Source organism: Phaethon aethereus (genome assembly GCF_964289735.1).
Source record: "Phaethon aethereus genome assembly, chromosome: Z".
Taxonomy (NCBI): Eukaryota; Metazoa; Chordata; class Aves; order Phaethontiformes; family Phaethontidae; genus Phaethon; species Phaethon aethereus.
In genome coordinates this window covers 58,766,028-58,786,753 of record NC_138577.1, presented here as the reverse complement: position 1 = coordinate 58,786,753, position 20,726 = coordinate 58,766,028, and the positions used below count along the sequence as shown (strand labels likewise).

The 20,726-nt window shown below is 43.3% G+C and overlaps 1 protein-coding gene across 1 annotated transcript in view; it reads left to right on the top strand.

Annotated features, from left to right (window-relative positions):
• LOC309415588 (neuronal acetylcholine receptor subunit alpha-7-like) overlaps positions 1 to 20,726 on the top strand; it is a gene marked incomplete at its 3' end in the record, with an annotated part of 67,308 nt that overhangs the window by 33,309 nt on the left and 13,273 nt on the right. Inside the window, exons 3-8 of the mRNA XM_082013137.1 lie at positions 1,429 to 1,473; positions 3,192 to 3,301; positions 5,718 to 5,797; positions 8,303 to 8,470; positions 10,523 to 10,717; positions 12,010 to 12,096. Of these exons, the coding sequence (XP_081869263.1) occupies positions 1,429 to 1,473; positions 3,192 to 3,301; positions 5,718 to 5,797; positions 8,303 to 8,470; positions 10,523 to 10,717; positions 12,010 to 12,096 (685 nt within the window). The remainder of the gene's footprint in view (positions 1 to 1,428; positions 1,474 to 3,191; positions 3,302 to 5,717; positions 5,798 to 8,302; positions 8,471 to 10,522; positions 10,718 to 12,009; positions 12,097 to 20,726) is intronic.

The following is a 20,726-nucleotide window of genomic DNA, read 5'->3' as shown; positions in this document are numbered from 1 at the left end:
TTGTAATGTAGCTAATCACTGATCTCTGCATGAGTTCTATGTTTCTCCTTGGCTATGGAAGAATGGGAAGGAAACAAACAAAAACTTTGGCTCTAATTAGAGTAGTGTTTCAGGGGCCCAAATCAGTTTATTTCAACTTATCTATAGGAAGGGGAGTCAAGTCAAGGCACCATAGGGTGGCAATCTGGGAGAAAACAGGTTGAAGGTATTTCCATGTCAGTGTGGGCGAGTCACCTGGGCCAGGCCATAGCTGTGCCTTCCAAAATGTGTCCAACAGAGGCTGAGCTGAATCAGAGAGGGAAACTGTTGGTTTTTGGTATGCCTCTTGGTTAAGAATGTGGTTTTCTTGGAGAGTGGCTGCAGTGCTCAGACCTGCCCCCAGCTACAGCATTAAAACCAAGCTTCAGGATGCACCTCAGTCAAAGCTGTAGTGCTCTCTGGAGAGGTAAGTGTTGAACACAGGTGATGCTCTGAGAGGGAAGAAACACCTGCTTCTGGTGTGCAGTCAGCTGGGCACACAGTGAGCCAGCCCCACTCATTACCCCAGCCTCTGCTCCTTGGAAGTGCAGGGCATGCTTGTGGTCCTAGATTTGTTCCAAATTTTGGAACAGGCTAGGGTGTGGATCTGGATATCTGCACCACAGTACTTTTGCAGCCCTGCTTCTCCATCCCCATTGTGGCAGTAGTGCTGCGTGCCCTGCAGCTGCAGGCTAACTGCAGCAAGCTGTGCACCCTGTGCTCCCCAAAGCACCTGGAAACCAAATGGGTGAGGGCTTTGTTTCTGTTGTGAGTCAGAGTTTCTTTCCCATGGCCTCTGTATGCAGGTACTCCTGGTCTGTGCAGGCATCATGTGAGCTCTCTTTTAGGAAACATTTGTGTCCTTTTGCCATGTGCTAGCTTTTGCCCAAGGCCAGCCCTTCCTTCCCTTTCAGCCTGAGCTAAGCTACATAATGCCAACACTCCAAAGGAACACCACTTCCAGCGCCATTTCACCATTGTTTTGCAGTAGCAGCAAATAAAACATAAAATTTCTCCAACTACAGCATGTTGTGTGGTACTGGAAATCATCTCGTTTTGACCAACTAGCTAGAAGGAATAACTTGTGCTTTTGGTAAGCAGTCTGATTGTCCCCAGCAAAATAAGAGCACTTATCTATTACTTTCACTTCTGTTGTTGATCAGTATTGATAAATGCAGGAGGTCTGTAGGTTTAAAATATAGAAAAGAGGCATTATTGTCTGGGCTGTATAATGCAGTTCAGTGGTTTTGCACTGAGCTCACAATTTACTCCATGAAGTTTGTGTTTATTTACCCCAAGAGTCTGGGTTTTCTAAAAGAAACAGAAACTCTTCCACCTGTAATCAAACTGTACTTTGAGTCTCATCCCTTTTTATCTTCTCTTCCCTTTCCTTGCCCCTTTTGTTCAAAGGATGAGAAGAATCAGGTGTTGATCACAAATGCTTGGCTGCAGATGGTGAGTAACCTGTGTTAAATAAAGAAAAAAAACCCCTTTCTGACAGCAAACCACTGAATGTGATTTCTTATCTGAAAAGCAAGATTTCTGTCTTTTGTCTATAATGTGAAATAAGCAGGAATTTTGAGTCCTTTGAAATTTCTCTAGCGCTCCTTTTGGCATTGAAAATGAAATACAGGAGACTACATTAATCCTTTGAGCAGACCTGTTAACGTTTGGAGAATGAAACCAACTGCTTTGTTAGGCCAGTGGATATAGGGATCTAGTAACAAAAAGACCAAAGTTAGGATCCCCATAGCTGAAGGAGAGATCCTTCAAGGGGCTCAAGGCTCTCTTCAAGGCCAGTGATGGGAACTTGTTGTGAAGGAACCAGACACCCAGTACAACCCAGGCACCCTCCACTTCCCCACTTCTGTCTGAAATGGGAAGCCAGGGTGCCCCTGTGGAGGTCAGGGCACAAAGAACCTCAGCACTTGTCCCTAAACACAGAAGTGATGCAGCCATGCTGGACCATGTGCTCAGGCTGGGTGGTGGGGTGGCCATGGACCACAAGCAGCCTCATGCTGCATTGCTACTGGCATTGCCCATGCATGCCAGTGGGAGCATTGCTTTCCCTCATGCTTTACAAACCTCATCCACAAACATTCCTCCTCCTGCTTCTGCAGCTTGCTCCAGCTGAGTGACCTGCACCAGTCATGCAGGATAAGCAAAACTGATCCTCACTGAGGGCTTTGGGGAAGGGAGTTTCCTGTAAGGTCTGCTGCTGGCTGTGTATGGCAAGAGATATGGTCTTTTCTTAGGGTGCATAAACAGATCTTAATAGCTTGTGTTCAGTAAAGATGCAGCTTTGGAGGGAAAAGCCTGTGGGAGACTTGAATGATTGAACTAATTCTGCTTTGACTTTAGCAGTGAACCACTATCTCATGTTAATGAGTACAGCTGAACAGGCTTCTTCTTCCTCAGCTACCTGCTGGGATTTGCAGCAGAAACGAGTTGTTTTCTATAGCAAAAACTAACCCATACCAACCTATAGGACTACAGGATTGTTAGGACAGAGCCTGTCGGTCTCCTGTCCCTTGCAGAGGTGTTCTTCTTCTTATAGCACCAATAACTGTTTCCATTGCAGCCATCCCATAGAGCTTGGTTGCAAGTCACAAGGTACAGCACAAAGGCTGTGCCTGACCCTTTCTTGAATTAACTATTTGTGTTGGGGTGGAGGAGTGGGGATCACAAACAACCCCTTGCGATATAAAATTCACTTGCCTACCTCTCATATCAAGGTGCTTATTAAAAGAATCACCCAACCTTTGTAACAGATTAAATAATTTCCACCAAAGAGGGACTCTCAGACCATGGTCCATGTACCACTGACAATACCCAAGTCATTCAAACCACCTCAGCTTGGAACCAGCATACCTCATGGAGGTGCCTACTGCCAGTGTTTCTGCCAGCCCACCAGAAAAGGTTTGGGATGCCTGGCTTCGGGCCACAAGGAGGAGAGGTTAGACACTAAATTAAAATACAGCTCACAGAATTCAGTTGTCACACTGTGGATTCCTCAGTATATATGCCAACCTTAATAATAAAAGTTGAGCATTAAACTATTATCATACTACTGCTATAGATACTGGCAAAGTCCATTCTGTTCCCATAATATTCCAGAAAACTTAGAAGACTTTTACTAGCTCATATAATCTGATGTATGTATTTGCCAACAGTACTGGGTTGACGTTTACTTGTCTTGGGATCAGTATGAATACCCAGGGGTGCAGAACTTGAGATTTCCAGCTGACCAGATCTGGGTACCAGACATTCTTCTGTATAACAGGTAAGCAAGATGCGCAGTGGCCAGTGGGAGCCTAGAACTAGAGCACTGGTACTGGAAATCAGCCATGCTTCACTGGTATTCTGGGGCTTTTGCCGTCTGTGGATTTGGCTGTTACTCTTGAAACAGTAACAATAAAAATGAACACGTGCCAGCTAATAGATTTTTCTAATAGCCAATCTAAATCTTCCTTGCTGTAGTTCTGCAGATGTCTTCTTTACCTTTTCCCAGTGAACACAGAGAGAAAACAATCCATATTCTTCTTATAATTACCATGGGTCTCCTAGAAAATTATCATGTCTCTATCATAGTATTCCTGCCTGAATGAAACAAACAGATTTTCTTCTCATCACTCATATTTTATAAATCTCTCCATCATTCCTCTTCTTCTCTGAACACTCTCTAATCTGTTTTTCTTTCTCCAGAGCTGAATCTAGCTCTCTAGCCAGCGCTTCTGCAATGCTGAATGGAGTGGAAGCTCTCTAGACAGATGTTTCCTTAATGTTTTCCAGGAGGAGGGAATTTTTATTTTGCTCTGACTAACATCTTAGTTTTGGAGTTACTTTTTGATCTATCACAAACCCCAGAAGTTGTACTTCAGCCTTGCTGTCTTACTAAGTTTTCCCTGATCTATCTTTCTCTGACAGTTTTGGGGGTAATACTTTCTAATCGTCCAGATTTAATTTCATTCTGTTGGTTCCCTAGTTCACTAAGACCCGTTTTCCATTCCAAGCCCTCACTACAAGATATCTGAAGGAGGCTTGGAGTGACCTGGATTGTTTAAGTGTCTTTTACTTCAGCTTTACTCTTCAAAGTCTCCTTATCCCTTTTCAGTCTCTAAAAAGGAGGCGTATAGCCTGGTCCATATTACTGTAAGAACATGATGTGGCATAGGCTTTCTGAAGTTCAGATACATCACCTGGCTCCTCTTACTCAGTTTTTCAGTAAGAAAATTAGATTGATTTGACCCAGTTGGCCCTTGACAAATATGTGCCTTCTGTTTTCCCCTCATATCTTTGAAGTTAGCCTGATGTGTCTATAATTCCACCTTTAAAAAAAATAATCAAAATTGTCTTTGATCTTCCCTAATTCACTGAGCCCTTCCCTGTTCTCCAGGACCTCTCACGGATAATTGATAATACTTTATAGGGTATTTCAGACAGTCCCTTCAGTTCTCAAGACTAAATTTCATCAGACCTGCCAAATGGAATCTGTCTTTTCTACACTTCTTTAACCTCTTCCTGTCCTATTCTGCCCTGGACTACTGCCACCCTGTGAGAATTAACTGTGGTGAGGCACGGTTTGTGAAGAGTGCAGCACAGATGATGCAGGAGACTGCAGCTATGTGCACCCTATTATTTCCTTTCTTTCTACAGCAAGTAATGGTTCTATATGGTCCTTTGTCTTTTCCTTGTTTCCTTGCATTTATCAAAACCTTTCTTTCTGCCTTTTATGTCTTTAGATAGTTATCACTTATTCTGCACTTAGCCTTTTCAATTTTATCCTCTTTGTTTTGTGCTGGGGACAATCCTAAAGACTCAGACATTAATAAAAAGCAGGTCACAGGAGGAACAGAGGGACTGAAATTTCCACATCTGGTTGTGAGACAGGGTGTGTAAGACAGTGTAGTCATGCAACATAGGCTTGTAGATAGCCATGACAGGCAAAGCCTACAGCATCAGCCAGGGGAACCCTCTGTAGTTAATGTTTTCCCAAGACACCTTCTGGAGCAAGCCCCCAGGTTCTGCTGCCTTGAAGAATTCTTGTCATTGCCCAGCTCATTACTCCCTTATTTTTCCCAGAATTGCTGGAATCCTAAAGAAATTCTTTTTTTTTCTTCATCCCTTTCACCTAGTTCCTGCTCTTAGAGTCTCGATGAAACTTCTCCTACAAGACCCACATCTAAAACTTCTCCCCAGTGCCTTCCTCCATTCCTTGAAGCAAACCCTTGGCCCCTCTGCCTCCTAAGAACCTTCAGAATTGTTGCCTCAGGACACCATTACTCTGACAACAGATATCTGGGTAATAGATAACTTGCTTTACACTGTGAGATGCCTGATTCTACCAGCAGCCCCAGAAAAGCCACATCTTCCTGATTGTCCAGTCTTTGGATACAGCTATTGTGACACTTTTGCTCCTTTTACTTCTGCCTTTACTCTGAGACATCCAAGAGCTCTGCCTCTCACTTCTTTGAGGACGTTAGAGCATGCAACCAGCACGCCTGTGTGCGAGCCAACAGTGCCTATGAGAAGCCAAGGTACTGATTGAGGGTAGACTCTTCACCCAGGTGTAGGACCTTAATTCAGACATTCTGTGCATTAAATTCAACCAAAGGATTATTTTTGTGTTAGTTACTACATCTTAGCTCAAACATCAGCTTGCTTTTTCTTTATTTTGTTTTGTTTATACTGTGTTATAGTGCGGATGAAAGATTTGATGCGACATTTCACACAAATGTGCTGGTGAATTACTCTGGATCCTGCCAATATATTCCTCCAGGTAGGGCACAGAGAACATTTGTTTGCTTTAAGTCAATGTGTAACTTTGAATAAGTACAAGCAGCTTTCCTTCATGAATGAAACCAAGGTGTTTAGAAGCAGTCTGTGGAAATTTTGCAAGCTGTGTAATTATGGGGCAGACCCACTGAAATAATTTAGGTCCATTATTAGTGGTGTATTTCCACTTCACAAATCAATAAATCACTCTCCTAAGCAGTTTACTTAGAACATTCAGAGGCCCAACTGAGGTGTCGTCAGAGCAAGGTGATGTGCACTCTCACATCATGTTTCATGTGCCGTCCAATTAGCTCTTTCTTGAGAGTGGAGAGGCGTGTGACCACAGGAGACCCGGAGAGCAGCACTCCTTCTGCAGTGAAGTCCTCCTTGCCAGGCTGAGGCTACAACTCTGAGTGAAAAGACAATCTGAGACTGGTCTCAGCCATCCAGACCTGAGTCTCAGCCTCCTTTCCATCTGTATTGTCAATTCAGGGCCCTACAGCCAGGACCTACCAGCGAATACACGGACTATCCCCCCATTTTCTCACTGTGGTGGACATAGCTGCTGGCTGACCAACCCCAAGCATGTCCACAGGGCCCACCAGGGACCAAGTGGGTCTTCCCTGATGGCTGGTCCTCTGTTGATCCCTACCCCTGAGACCCCTTGAAGCATGCCTATGGTTTCAATGGGACAGATCCATACATAAGGTTGCTCTCCAGGGAGCAACATGAGACAGGAATAAAATTGATGTGTACCAGAGCAGACCCTTCTCCACCTCCATGCAGAAGGTGCCTATATGGGCAGATCTGATGTCCTGCTCATGTCTTGGTGAGCTACAAACTCCATGATGAAGAGTTGGTTACTTAAGAACTCAAGGAAAGAGTAAAGAGATAAAAAGTAATAATGGGAATCTGTTGCGTAAAGCACAGGAAATCCTTTGTTACAGGGATTTAACTGCTGCCAAACTACTTTGCAAAATTTTAGAAAGAAAAAGTTGATAATCAGCCTACTGACTAGCAACAAGTGCTCACAGAACCAGCTAGATTAATCAAGACACTGGAAAACATTGAAGAGTGGAAAAGATGGTGTTTCCAAAGCTTCATGAAGGTTTTATTTCCCATGACTCTGAGAGCAGGCTGTACTCACTGCTGCTCTCCCTTAAAGAAAAAAGGTATGTGGAGGAGGAGAGAGAAAGGACAAGAAGGGGACAGCTGTCTGCTGTTAAGGAATGGAGCAGAGCAAAGACTCAGGAGAAACGGGGAGAAAAGCCTCCACGTAGCCCATCCGAAAATGGTCATGACAGTGGGAGTCAGACCTCCCAGAACATAAACGGACAAATGAAGGGAATCCAGCCACCCCAGAGGAGTGGTGTTTATGCAGGGACATGGTCTTGCACATATGGTTATGCCACAACGCGCTCAGCCTTCGCAGCAGCAGGCTAACAGTAATCAAGGATCTCTGTTTCTGGGATTTTATCTTCAAAAGGCACAGCTCAAGAACTTACTGCAAAACACCAAACTCTGCTCAGTTAGGTGACTCAGAGCTGGAATTCACATTAGCTGGCGTTTTAGGGAGCACACAGAAACAATTACTGCAAACAGGAAGGCTAAGTGCAGAGTTGGAGATAATTTTCCAATGAAGCAGAAGCTGCCTGTCCTTCACACAATGCCTCTGAACTGGTCAGCATGCAGTAAGCTGGTGAGGTAAGGCAAAGTCTGCAAAGCTGCAGGCCCACAGGGGTGAGGGTCTGCATGGATGAACTCTGTGCTTTGCCACCAGCTGCCAGTAACACAGACTGTGCAGATCATCCTCCTCACTCTCCAAGCACTCCATGCTGCTGGATGGCTGGGGTAGTCAATTATATTTTTTCCCTTATCTCAGCTGCATAACAAAAAAAAAAAAAAAAAGAAATAATTAGTTTGCAACAACATACAAGTATTAATCTCCTAAACTTCTTAAAATATCACATGAAATAACGATAATGGACTAGACACATCCAGAGTAAAATTCAACGCCCAGGTGAACACACAGAAGGTAAAGACCAGCCCTGAGCAAGGTTTGGCATAACAATATATTTTCAAAGGACTGTGGTTCTAATGCAGGGTCTGACAAGGAACTCCTTTCAAAGAGCTTTTCGCAGTACTTGCAGCTACAGTGTGTGGACATCTATGTACTCCATGCTCCTGTTAGGCCCTGCAGCACTGCCTGTGATCTGCTGGGCCAGCCAGCACTAAGAGATGGGCTGGGCTGCTCCTGCATTGCCCGAGTATCCCGGGCAACCTACCTCAAGGATGCAGTGAAAGAGAGAGGGATCTTCACTGGTGCCCCAGGAAGGGAGGTTATTCCACTCATGGCAGCATCTTCCTCCTGTGCTACTTCTTTGGTTACCCCATGACTACATCACACAGACTTTTGGAGGAGAAAGTTGCTCACAATCAATCGGACAGATAGGCGTAGAGATGAATTGCACCCTGCACATGCTTGATTCTGACTGATTTCTATCCACAGGCATTTTGAAGAGCACGTGTTACATTGATGTCCGCTGGTTCCCCTTTGATGTGCAGAAGTGTGATTTGAAGTTTGGCTCCTGGACTCACAGTGGCTGGTTGATTGACCTGCAGATGCTCGAGGCTGATATTTCCAACTACATCTCAAATGGAGAATGGGATTTAGTAGGTAAATTGGCTGGCCTAAAAATTTTCTGTAGTCTAATTTTCAAAGACAAACCCCAAATATATATAAATGATCAATCCCACTGGGACATGAAATATTAGATATTAGAAGTTTCTATGTAAGAGGCAGCAAAAGAAAAAGAAACAAAAATCACAGATCAGAGACAACCTTTCAGACGCATTCATTGAACTGTGTCTGAAAACACCGTTCTGAAACAATTGCCTGCAGCTGAGAACATAAGTGAAATCTACTGGTCCTGATGCATCTGAGCAGTTTGTCAGTACTAAACTTGGGTGTGTCTTATGTAGGTGCACAGAACACTACTGTGACATCTACTCTAGCACATCAGTCAAAAACTGATTGGTGTAAAAAACACTATTTCAGTAAAACTGGAATCAACTTTTACAGAGATGTATCTCTCTCACCGAGAAAACCATCAAAGTGTCTACCAGTTCATAATAACTGTAAATAACTGCAGTTCAGCATGTTTCTCTTCCCTTCAGTGCTTTGGAAGATACTTAGATTTTTGAAAGAGGAATCTGCCCAGAGCTGGTTATTCAGAATGAGCTCCTAATGACTTATTTTGAACTTATTTATGTAGCTATAAGTAAGTCAGAAGCAATGCTATGGAAATTGATAGAGCTAGAACACTCTAAGGAGAGCTTGCAGAAGGAACAGTTCATCATCTAGTCTGGATATGTAGACAAGGAAATAACTGTCACTGACCAACTTCATGCAGTGGTTTTAGCATTCAGGGCATCTGAGAAATAATATAATCAGAAACATAGCCCTGACATGAGAAGCCAAAGGACTCCATAGGGAAGTCGTCCTAAAGCCCATCCATTTCAGAGCACTTCTGACTTTCCAGTCCTCCTTTATAGTGATTATTTATGTCAAATAACACTGTATATCTGATTAAGAGACTGGCCTGTGGTTTATCTGCCTTCAACCTTGACCAGGGGTGGACAAAACAGGCCCTTATCTAGCCCATACGGCAAAAGCATTAAAAAATGCCCCAGGAAAGCCATGGACATATTCTTTATGGAGACTTTGCCTTGCTTCTGCCAAAATATACACATTGTCACATCTTCTGTCATGTGCACAGAAATAAAAAAGGTGTGAGCAATGGTGGCATGAAAGACACAAGGTGCTGAGTTCTTCCAGCTCCCCTGGTATTTCCTGTGTTCCTGTAGTCCCTGCTATGCAGCATTTCAGATAGTCTACTGCAGATGGGTCACCATGGCCAGACCTGCAATACAGCTATATTGGACACTGTGTCTCTTAACCTTCAGATATCACAGACTTTAAGCTTAACTTGACATCCCTTTTGAAAATTAAACCGTATCCTGTTTGTTTTTCCTAACAAAACAAACTAAATATCTATAAGAGAATGATAGAAAAATAAAAACTGGTGGCACTTGTCACACAGAAAATCTCCTGCATGGGCTAGCGAACATGATGTCAGCTGTTTGTCACCATTCCCTGGATGCAGAAAGGCAGAATGCACATTCTACTGAGTTAATCTTTGGCCACTGCTTGCAAATCTTTCCTTGTTGATGTTGGGATTTTCAGAACTGTTTTGATCTGGCCTAGCTTTCTTGGCTAAGCCCGGTTCTAATGACTCAGAAATGAAAATAAACCCTAGGAAACACAGACGGTGGACTAGGAACAGCAGACATCTTGCACTGTTGCCTCAGATGTTGCTGAAGACATTGACACACTAAGAGTTACCTTGGCTCATTTAATCCTATAGAGATGTATTTCAGCTTTCAAACAACATTGAACCAAGCATATTGTCCTTGTCCCCTTTAATCTATTCATCCATGTGTGCATCACTGGCCACAAGTGTTAGAAAATTACTTTCGCCTGGTAACTGATCTGTGAGTGTCTTTCTCCCTTATCAATTGCCACAGGACACTTAGAAGCACTCTTCAATGCACAATGTGTGGCAGAGGTGCCACTCATTGGCTCATAAACCATGAGTTCTTGGCCCATTCCAAAAGGATACCTGGGAGTCCTGCACCTCTCCGCACTGCCTGTCCTCCCTCTCTGTAGGTGTCCCAGGAAAGAGGAATGAAATGTACTATGAATGCTGTAAAGAGCCATACCCAGACGTGACATACACCATCACCATGCGCCGACGCACCCTCTACTATGGCTTGAACCTACTCATTCCCTGTGTTCTCATATCTGGCTTGGCACTGCTTGTTTTCCTTTTGCCAGCTGATTCAGGGGAGAAGATTTCTTTAGGTAAGTGCTAAAGAATTCATTTCTTTCATAAGCATTTCCTATAAGCTGGAAAATAAATACCTGATAGTGCTTGATGAGTAAAGATTTCCCTGGAGGAGCAGTAGAAACACTTGTTTCATTGCAGAAACCAGGGTAACAACTTTCTGTATTGCATTCACACACCCTGTGCTAAACACTTCTAAAATCATCTGGATTTTACCCTGGTATGAGGCAGAACTAATCGCTGGCACAGGCAGCAGTGATAGTACTCTGTCGTCCCTGTTGTTCTGTTCTTCAGTACATCTCAATGGATTTCACAGCAGATTAACTCTGTTTTTCAGATAGGACATACTAAGACACAGAGAGTGAGGGTTGTGAGCAGCAGCAGCTGGGCATTGGATTTTCACCTTCCAAGTACAGCTCCCAAATCACCAAGACATGAGTCCCCCATGAATGCAAAGCAGTGACAGCCAAGGAAGGGCTAAATGAGATTTACTGTTGTGTGTGTCGATAAAGACAGGAGGAGTGCTTCCAAGAGAAGAAAGAGCAGAGATGGAAAAACACAAGACTGGCCCTGGCAAGACCTCAAGAGTTAATTGTGCACAATTCCTTTAAATCACATAAAGTGCCCTCAGTGTTAGCAGAAGAATCAGGGATCTGAGCAACCTGTCTTAGAAGAAGTAAAACACAGGCTATGAGGGATACAATTGCTGTCTATGAAAGATAGGATGGAGAGAAGGAAAAGAGTTATTTGAGCTGAAGGACAATGTCAACACAAAAATAGGAGATAATGTTCATGCATTGACGTTATGATTTCTCAATATGAGGGCAGTTATGTTATGTTTAGCAACAGTCTGTTCAGATAGAACAAACAAAAAACTTCTTTTAATACAGTCTGCAGGTCTTTGGAGGGTGTTATATAATATGCAATAGCTAAAAACCAGACTCATGTCTGTGCAAGTCTCTCCTGGCCCTTAATAACCATCTGGGCTTTGTTTGCACTATGTTTTGGAAAAGTAATGTAGTTTACCAGTTCTGCAAGCTTCATTTCACTCGGCAGGAAAGATTTCTCCCTTACTTTAAGAGGAACAAGGGTTTGGGCATAATTGAGAAAAGTGAAAAGACAGCAGATAAAGTTGCATCCAAAAACGTTCTTACTTTGTGGAAGTTCTCATGTGCACTGGTAGACATGAAGTCATGGATTTGGCTTAGGCATAATCAGGACAAGGTTATATTTAACAGCAAAGACATCAGAGGAGCAGCTGCCAGAGTTCATGTTCCTCATCTTTCCTCTGCATGTTCACTCCCTGCAGGTATCACTGTCCTGCTTTCTCTGACTGTATTCATGCTTCTTGTGGCTGAGATCATGCCTGCAACTTCTGACTCAGTGCCACTGATAGGTAAGTTTATTTTCTCTGCTCTGTGCACAATGTATGATCTTCTCCAGAGTTGTTCAAACCCTATTTGAGGACAGACTCTTTTTGTTACTATAGTTTTGCATTTCAGCAATGTCAGGAGAAAATCTCTGTCTGGGCTTTGCTTTTGTGTATATGAAAAGAGTTTACATGAGGGATACAAAAAGGCTCTGGAAATATCAGATAAGCTGGTAACTGCAAGAATTTAGGGGACATAGAATCAACACACAAGGAGGTTTTGGGTAGGCAAAGTGTAAAGCCAACACCGCCAGTGCACAGGCACAAGTGGTATACTGCAATAGTACTCAGCTCGGGCTCTGGATCCATTGAGTTGGTCCATAAAGTCCCTTCAACAGCACTTTGGATGAAGCTGTGTGCACAGAGAGCTTTTGAAGATCTCAGTGCTCCTGGCTGGAGAAAATTCATCTTTCTTCTTCCCCATCATCCACCTTTCCTGCTGTTATGCATCTCTTCCCTGCTTGCCCCCTTCTCCTCTTCTCTCTACCCAGAGACCAAGTTAGGATACTACACTCAAAATTAAAACATAACACTGGAACATTTTTAACGTGTGCTGAAAACTAAGGGACAGATTATCATCTTGGTAACGAGGGCAACACAAGCATTGTTATATCCTCTGTTTTCATATGACCATCCCTCTACCTTGATCTCATGGGGCCTCAGTTTCTCAACTGTGAACTGAAGAAAACACTATTCCCTGACCTCATAACAGAGTAGGGAAAATAAACCTGTTCTGTTTCACAAAAGAAAGAAGTATGAGCACCACAGGAAGATTCAGAACCTGTTTAATTATCATCTCCTGACCTAAGATCTATCTTTGCATATAAATCATGACTACAGTGCACATTCCAGATAGTAAAAATAAACAAAATATTCAACAATGTATCTGGGTGCTGATGGAAGTTGTATAGTTGTTATCACCATTGTATAATTAAAGCTTTGCACAAGTTATACCATGAATAGGACAAAAGAGCATTTACTCAGATGTCATTAACTCACTTCAAAGATTAAAACCTCAGACCTAACTCTGGGGAAGGAGGGTGGCTATGTGACTTTAAAGGCAACAATGCCTATAGGCAAGAATTTCTGAAAGCCTCTAAATAACTTGGACACCTTACTGAAAGTCAGCAGAACTCTTGCGTCTGAGTCATACAGGAGCTTCCAAAAAACTAACAAAACGTCTCTTGGAACACATACCTAGAACTCCACAGAAGCAGATACAACTTTAAGAGAAATGCTATGTGTAGGGAGGGGACACAGGGCATCTTGTACCAGTCTTCACATAATTTTGCGTTGTGTAATACATAACAAAAGCTGTTTGAAATTAGTAAATAGATGCACTTGCCTATGACCAGTCCACTAGTTTTAACCAGGCCAGTTTCTACTGGTACAGTCCCCTATCATAGAAAGTAAGATTTATATCAAGAAAAGCTATGAATAATTATACATTATTATAGATTTTGATGCTGTAATAACAGATTCATTTTTACTTATCACAACATAGGTATGTGAACATCACATATCAGTGGTGTTGGGGAACCCTATTTCATCAAGTCCCCATTCTCCAGGTGGATATTGGCTCAACTATTATGATCTCTCACATCTTTTCACTCTTTTTGGATCACAAATTCAAGGACATGATAATGGACTCTTCGCATGAGTATGCCTTGTTGACATGTATTGTTGCAAGTATTTTCCTAATGCCCAAATAATTAGAGCCTATCAAATGTATTAGAAACACACCTCTCAAAGTTGTCATGTAGGTCAAACAGAGTCTAGTTCTTTCATCTGTTCATTAGACAAATTTTGTATTGTGAAACACTGTAAAAGAATAATCCTTGCATATGGATGCACATCCTTGCACCCTGGAGACTGAGGTGAGGTATCCAGATAAGGGATGTCTAAAACAATCCTGTGGCTACTGTCATCTGGTTCTTCCCTGTTACAGCCCAAAAGCAAACTGAAACTTGACACACTGGGGTGCACTCAGGCTGCATGCTTTGAAACTTGACCATTCCCATGCAATGGAAGCTCTTTTTTCATAGGATCATGAGATAGTTCAGGTTGGAAAGGACCTCAGGAAGTGGAAGACTGTGTCAAAAGTCTTACTAAAGTTGATGTAAATGACATCTACTGTTCTCCCTGTGTCTGCAAATATTGTCTCTTTTATTATAGAAGGCAATAATGTTGGTCAGACGTGATTGATCCTTGATAAATGCAGGCTGGCTGTTCCCAGTGCCCACCTTCTCCCTCAAGTGTCCAGGAATGTTAACCAAGGACTCACTCGCTGATTTATCCAGCGACCAAAGTCAGAATGACAGGACTATAGTTCTGTGGATTGTCCTTCTGGACTTTTTTGAAGATGGGTGCAACATCTGTCTTTCTCCAGTTGTCAGAGAACTTGCCCCATCTCTGTGGCCTTGCAATGATACCCTTAGGTACTCTTGGTAACACCTATCTGGTTCCATGGACTTGGGCAGGTTCAGCTCTCACAATCAATTCCTGAATCCATCCTCATCCATTGCTGGTTGTTTTCCTCACCCTTGAACCATGTCTCAAAGCACAGAGACATGTGCTAGGAGACCTTGATAGGAGACCTTGCTGGCAAAAACTGAGGCAAAGTAGACACTGCCTTGGCCTTAGCTCTGTCCACTGTCACTAAATCATCCTCCCCATTCAGCAGCAAACCCATTTTCCTTGTTCAGCTTTTTACTGTTTGTGTAGTGCTAGAAACTCTTATTGTTGCTCTTGATTCCTTTGGCTGTCTCAGTTCCTGAGCTTTAACATTCCTAAAACCAACCCTAATGCTCAGGCGACGCTTCTAAATTTTCCTTCTTCTGCACTGGAGCTTCGCCATGAGTTCCTGGCTTAGCCACACTTTTGACCTGATGTGTTTGTTTTGTTCTCTAAGTAATAGAAGGGACTTTTCTTGCACTTGGAGGCTGCTATACTTTAAGCCCTCACAGTTTTCTTGTGCTGCTTTATCTTTCAGGGCTTTCCCCAGTGGGATGCCAGCTACTAGTTTCCTGAAAAATCAGAAGTCTGTTCACCTGAAGTCCAAGTTCTATACCCTACTGTTCTCATTCCTCACTCCCTTCATGGTCTTGAACCCCACTGTTTCATAATAACTACAGGCTAGGCTGCCATCATCATGCTCCCAACCAGTTCTTCCTTGTTAATGCAGAGCAGAACTAGCTGTGCACTACCACAGTACAGTTGGTCTGTCCTGTACTTGTATTAAGAAGTTATCACTAACAACCTTGAGAAATCCTCTTGACTGTTTGCATTACACTGTATTTCCTTTTCGGCAGACATCAGGGAGGTCCAAGTCCCCTGTGACAAGCAGGATCTGTGATAGAGAGGCTTCCCTGAGTTGCTTTAAGAAGGCCCCACCCTCATATCCACTGTGTTTTGGTGGTCTATAATGCACTCTCACTGCAGCAGCACTCTCATTGGCCTCTTCACTGATATGACTCACAAGCTCTCCAGCAGCTCTCATCCATCCCATAGAGGAGCCCCTCACATCCAAGTGGCTCATTCACATAGAGGGCAACCCATGTTGTCTTGGCTGTCTGTTCCTCCTGAAGGGCTTGTACTTATGCATCAAAGCATTCCAGTAGTGAGACATGTCCCTCCACATGTCAGTTATCCCAGAAACATTATTGTTTCATGACCACATGCAGAGTTCCAGTTGCTCCTGCATATTTCCCAGACTTCATGCATTTGCTCACTCTGGAGGTGAGACCTTCCACCTTGTTTCACCATTTCTGAGGTCTTTTGTGCTGACCACCAACACCATTTTCTTTCCACCCTTGACCACTGTTTCTCCATATAAATCTGAGTTGTAATTTCCCACAGTATTCCTAGTTTAAAACGCTGCTACTAACTCCTTGCTCCACTCCAAATAGGCAGAGAAAGACTGCTCACCCATTTGCCTTCTGCACCCAAACAGCCCTTGTTCAGCAAGTGCTCAAGGCTGGGCTGTGTGGTTTTACAGTATCTTGAGCTCTGAAAGTCTTATCCTTACTCTAACAGGGTAGCACAGCATAGTCTCTCCACAGTGATCTTATATGTGATCCCAAATGGAACATTTTAGCTGCTGAACTGGATATACCTGGTCATGATCACAATCGTTCAGTGTGATCTCTGGTCCAGTTGAAAATCCTTAGGAATGAGTGCAAGGAAATGGAAGACACTTGGGCAGATTGTTCAATTTTTGGAGAATCAGCACAGTTAGCACTAGGTTACAGGAATAAACAAATCTAAAGCATGTGGTTGGAGAAGGATACAAGTAATTTGATCTTAAAGTAGAAAGATCCACTGCAGAAAAGCCACTATCACTGGTCTTCATGCATGTGGGAGCAACAATTCTCTGAAAATGTGACCCCACGCAGTTTTAAAATCTGCATTATATTATTAAGGTCTGGGTTTTTAAAATCAAACATGTATCCACACCTACCTGGACCCAGATGAACACTCCCAGCCTTTGCCAGCACAAAAACACTAGGACTTATCATAATGTACCTCTTACTTTTCTCCGCCTTCTGACCTCAGCTTTAACTACTTGAGTGTAATAACATGGGGAATTCTCACAGCTACTGTTTAGATTGCCTTGGTTGAGGGAGCAAAGGTATGCTGGTCTAATATGACACCAAGAAAAGAGCTAGCTTCTGAGGTCTGGTATATTTGCAAAGAAATATGGAAATCATATCCCAATTCTTCTTACTTGAGGCCACTCCCCCTTGACCTCAGCTTACATTTACAATAAATGAAGTGCCTCTCAGCCTAAATAATCTCAAGGAGGCAGGTGAGGCAAGACCCTTGCTTTTTTCTACCTCTCTGCGAAGTGGCTCCCCCATTCCTTGGTATGTCCTCTGCATTGTCAGTTCGTAAAGCTGCCCAGGCCAGAAACTTTCTTACTCCACGTGGGAGACTTCCCAACATGATGAACTCCCATTTCTACATAGCCTATTGACTGCTGTGTTAGTACATGTTAAAAATAAACCAAATTCTTTTCTGTAAAGAGCAAGTGACAAAGCTTGGCCTAGGGATCAACAGGAGGCTGCTCAACACCTTTGAGCACCAGGACCCTGCTGCTCCTCTACGCTGCAGGGTCATGGGTAGAGCTTTCCTTTCCACAGTGGGCCAGCCCCTTTTTATGCCAAGAAATGTTCCAGCTGGATAGACTGGGTCACCAAATTTGCCCCCTGTTCTCACTCAGCTTTATTGGGGCTTGCATTCACATCAGTAACAAGCTACTCCTTGTCCAGCAGTATGTCTACTCTGGTCTTTCTCCAGGAGAGCCTCCCTTTTTGGGGGAACAAGATATTTCCAGATCCCAGTTTCCAGCAGCATGCATACATGCAAAGCAAGGCACCGCAGTCTTTCAGAAGTTGAATCCTGCCCTTCTGCAAACTTGTCTTCAATGCCAAAGAAAGGAGAAGTCTGTAAACAAGGGCAAAGATGCCTCTTTCTGTTTAAAACATTAACCACCCATAGCCACAGAAACCAGCTCAGACATTTGGATCAAAAGCATTAAACTCCTCTGACATCTACAAACACAGCAGTTTGGCCAGAATCCAACACAAGTCAACTGTATGAACAAGGCTCGTTTCACTACAGGCTCCTGGAAGTCCCTCCTGGCACTTAAAATCTCTGGAGTGTAGCTCCTAAAAGACTTTCAGACTATGACTATACAGCAGCAGCTGTGTCCTAAACTTACCCTTCCTAGTATAGCTTAATCATGCCTCATGGGAAGTGTGTCTGGCTGCACTTGTGATTTGACTTACTTTTGATTTCTCTCTTTAAAAATACTTTATCAGGAGTAAGTAGACAGTTCCTTACTTGAGGAAAGGTTATTACAGAAATGCAGAGAACTCCAGATGTGTTACACATCTGAAATTACTGGTCTGAATGCACTAATCACTGGCTACAATCATAAAGCCTGTGTGATACATCTCAGGTATATAACAATTGTTCTTTCTGCTTCTAAAAAACTATGCAATTATGCACAGATTTGTCTCACACTATAAATGCCAGTAATTTCATGGGGTTCTCACGCACCTTCCTGCCTCTACCACATAACACCGTTCCACCTAGTTTAGTTCATTGTATAATAAGGGGTATCCATGTCCCACTGTGTTGATTTTCTGGTTCAGTGACAAAACGAAAATTAAACAAGTACTGTTATTTCTGTTAGAGCTTTTGTACAGAATCACAGAATCACAGAATCACTAGGTTGGAAAGGACCTTTAAGATCATCAAGTCCAACCATTAATCCAGCGCCACCATGTTCCCTAAACCATGTCCTGAAGCGCCACATCCACACGTTTTTTGAACACTTCCAGAGATGGCGACTCCACCACCTCCCTGGGCAGCCTGTTCCAATGCCTGACCACCCTCTCAGTGAAGAAATTTTTCCTAATATCCAATCTAAACCTCCCCTGGCACAACTTGAGGCCATTTCCTCTTGTCCTATCACTAGTTACTTGGGAGAAGAGACCAACACCCTCGTCGCCACAACCCCCTTTCAGGTACTTGTAGAGAGCGATAAGGTCTCCCCTCAGCCTCCTCTTCTCCAGATTGAACAACCCCAGTTCCCTCAGCCGCTCTTCATAAGACTGGTGCTCCAGACCCCTCACCAGCTTCGTTGCCCTTCTCTGGACACGCTCCAGCACCTCAACGTCCTTCTTGTAGTGAGGGGCCCAAAACTGAACACAGTATTCAAGGTGCGGCCTCACCAGTGCCGAGTACAGGGGCACAATCACTTCCCTACCCCTGCTGGCCACACTATTCAAGCTCAGGGCCTGCCCATTGAAACTAAAGGCTTAGGTAATCAATATAAGAACTACATTTGAGGCATTTAGATGTAATCTGGAAGGGCTTTTTTGTTTCTGTAAAGACAATATGATTCATGTAAACAGCACTGGATAATGAGATCCATTTTTGGTAATGGTTTTATGAACATCTCTGAAGAAAGGATGTGTTCCTTCCTTAGGCAATAGACATATGCCTGAATTCCTTTTTTTAAAGAGGACTGTGCCTCCAGTTTATGGTCTCCATATCCCTGACCTGTTTCATTAAACTATGTTTTCCATTTGAAAGCAACCTTTTAATTAAGGCTAGGAAATCATGCGTTGAGAAGTCACTAAGGAACAAGTTCTCCTAAGTCAAGGCAGATTCGTAACTGTAACTCTTCTCCTTCATGACTATCCTTTGACTAGAACCTCCTTAGGATTACACATCTGGTTGTCATGTTTGCTCCCATCCAGTGGTACCTGATAAAGCAGTGATCAGAATCTCATTCATCTTGCACTGCTGGAGGAATGTCTTAAAAAATCAATGTCTCAGTATAAGCTGCTAGTTTGGACTCCTAGACTTAAAAAAAAATTCAACTCCTAATGTAATGTTTAGTTACTACAAAAATCAACCAGGTTTTCAGAAAGACAGATCAACCCACATCCCATGCTAAAGTCAGACATGCCCAAAAGGCATGGCTCTGGAAAATTGAAAGCAACACAGTTATGACCACAACCAGCACAGCTTTCTGACTCTTCTTTCTCCCCGCCTGCAATATCACCTCCAGAGGGGGAAAACATTGGGGGCCACATGACACTGAAAATTTTGTAGCTGTCCCCAGTTTTACCTCTCCCCCTGTGATCCTGGTTGCTTCCAGCACCAGATGTTTTGTTTTTAAGAAAACACCATTAAGCCCCCAGCCCTAGTAAGCAGGTGTTCACCTCTTGTTCCACTCTGCTGTGAGACACTGGCAATGGGGTCCCTTCTCCACCCACATCCATCTTGCACTCACCTCTCGTTTACTGTGCTGCAGTCCCACCGCTGTGAGAACAGGACGAGAGCATGCAGAGAGAGACCCTAAAATGCTTACTTTGAAAACCCTGCCCAAAGCTACTGCAGTCTTTGAGTTCAGGCCCCAGGTGGCACAGAAACAACAGTCACACAGAGAAACAGCCAGGAGCACCCACAGCAGGATGCTTTCAGCTTGAGCCCAAAGCTGCAATAAGCTCTGAGTTGGCTGCTCTCCCTCCACCCCAGCCAACCCGCTGAAGAAGTATCACTTTCAAAGTACTTTGTCAAAGCAGGTAAGGCATGCTTCTGCCCAAAAGCCAAATCTTGAAATGAAATGTTCAGACCTCTCAGGCCAGTCGGATGATTTGTTTCTCCCATAAATACCTTTTATACCTGGAAATTCAAGGCATGCCCTTGCACGGAAGTTCTTAATAATTTCTGATTTTTTTTCCATGCCCAAATAACTCCAAAGTGCTACAAATAATTATTTCCTTCCAGGTGTCTCCAAAATAACACCATTGGTTTAGAATGAAGAATCTGTATTTTGCTTTAAAAGGGGTTTAGCAGAAAGTGTGGAACACCTCAAAGCTGGCATGTGCAGAGAATGTTTGAAAGGGGAACACAGGGCTCTTGAATATGAGCAACTGTCAATTCCTATGATTATCATCCACGTGATATTTGACACCTTGGCTGGATGTGTCAAATAGTGCACAATAAAAATTAAGTTACCTTCACCTCCAGATAACAAAACTGCATTTTTCTCTGTCTTCTTTTACTGACCTCCTGTG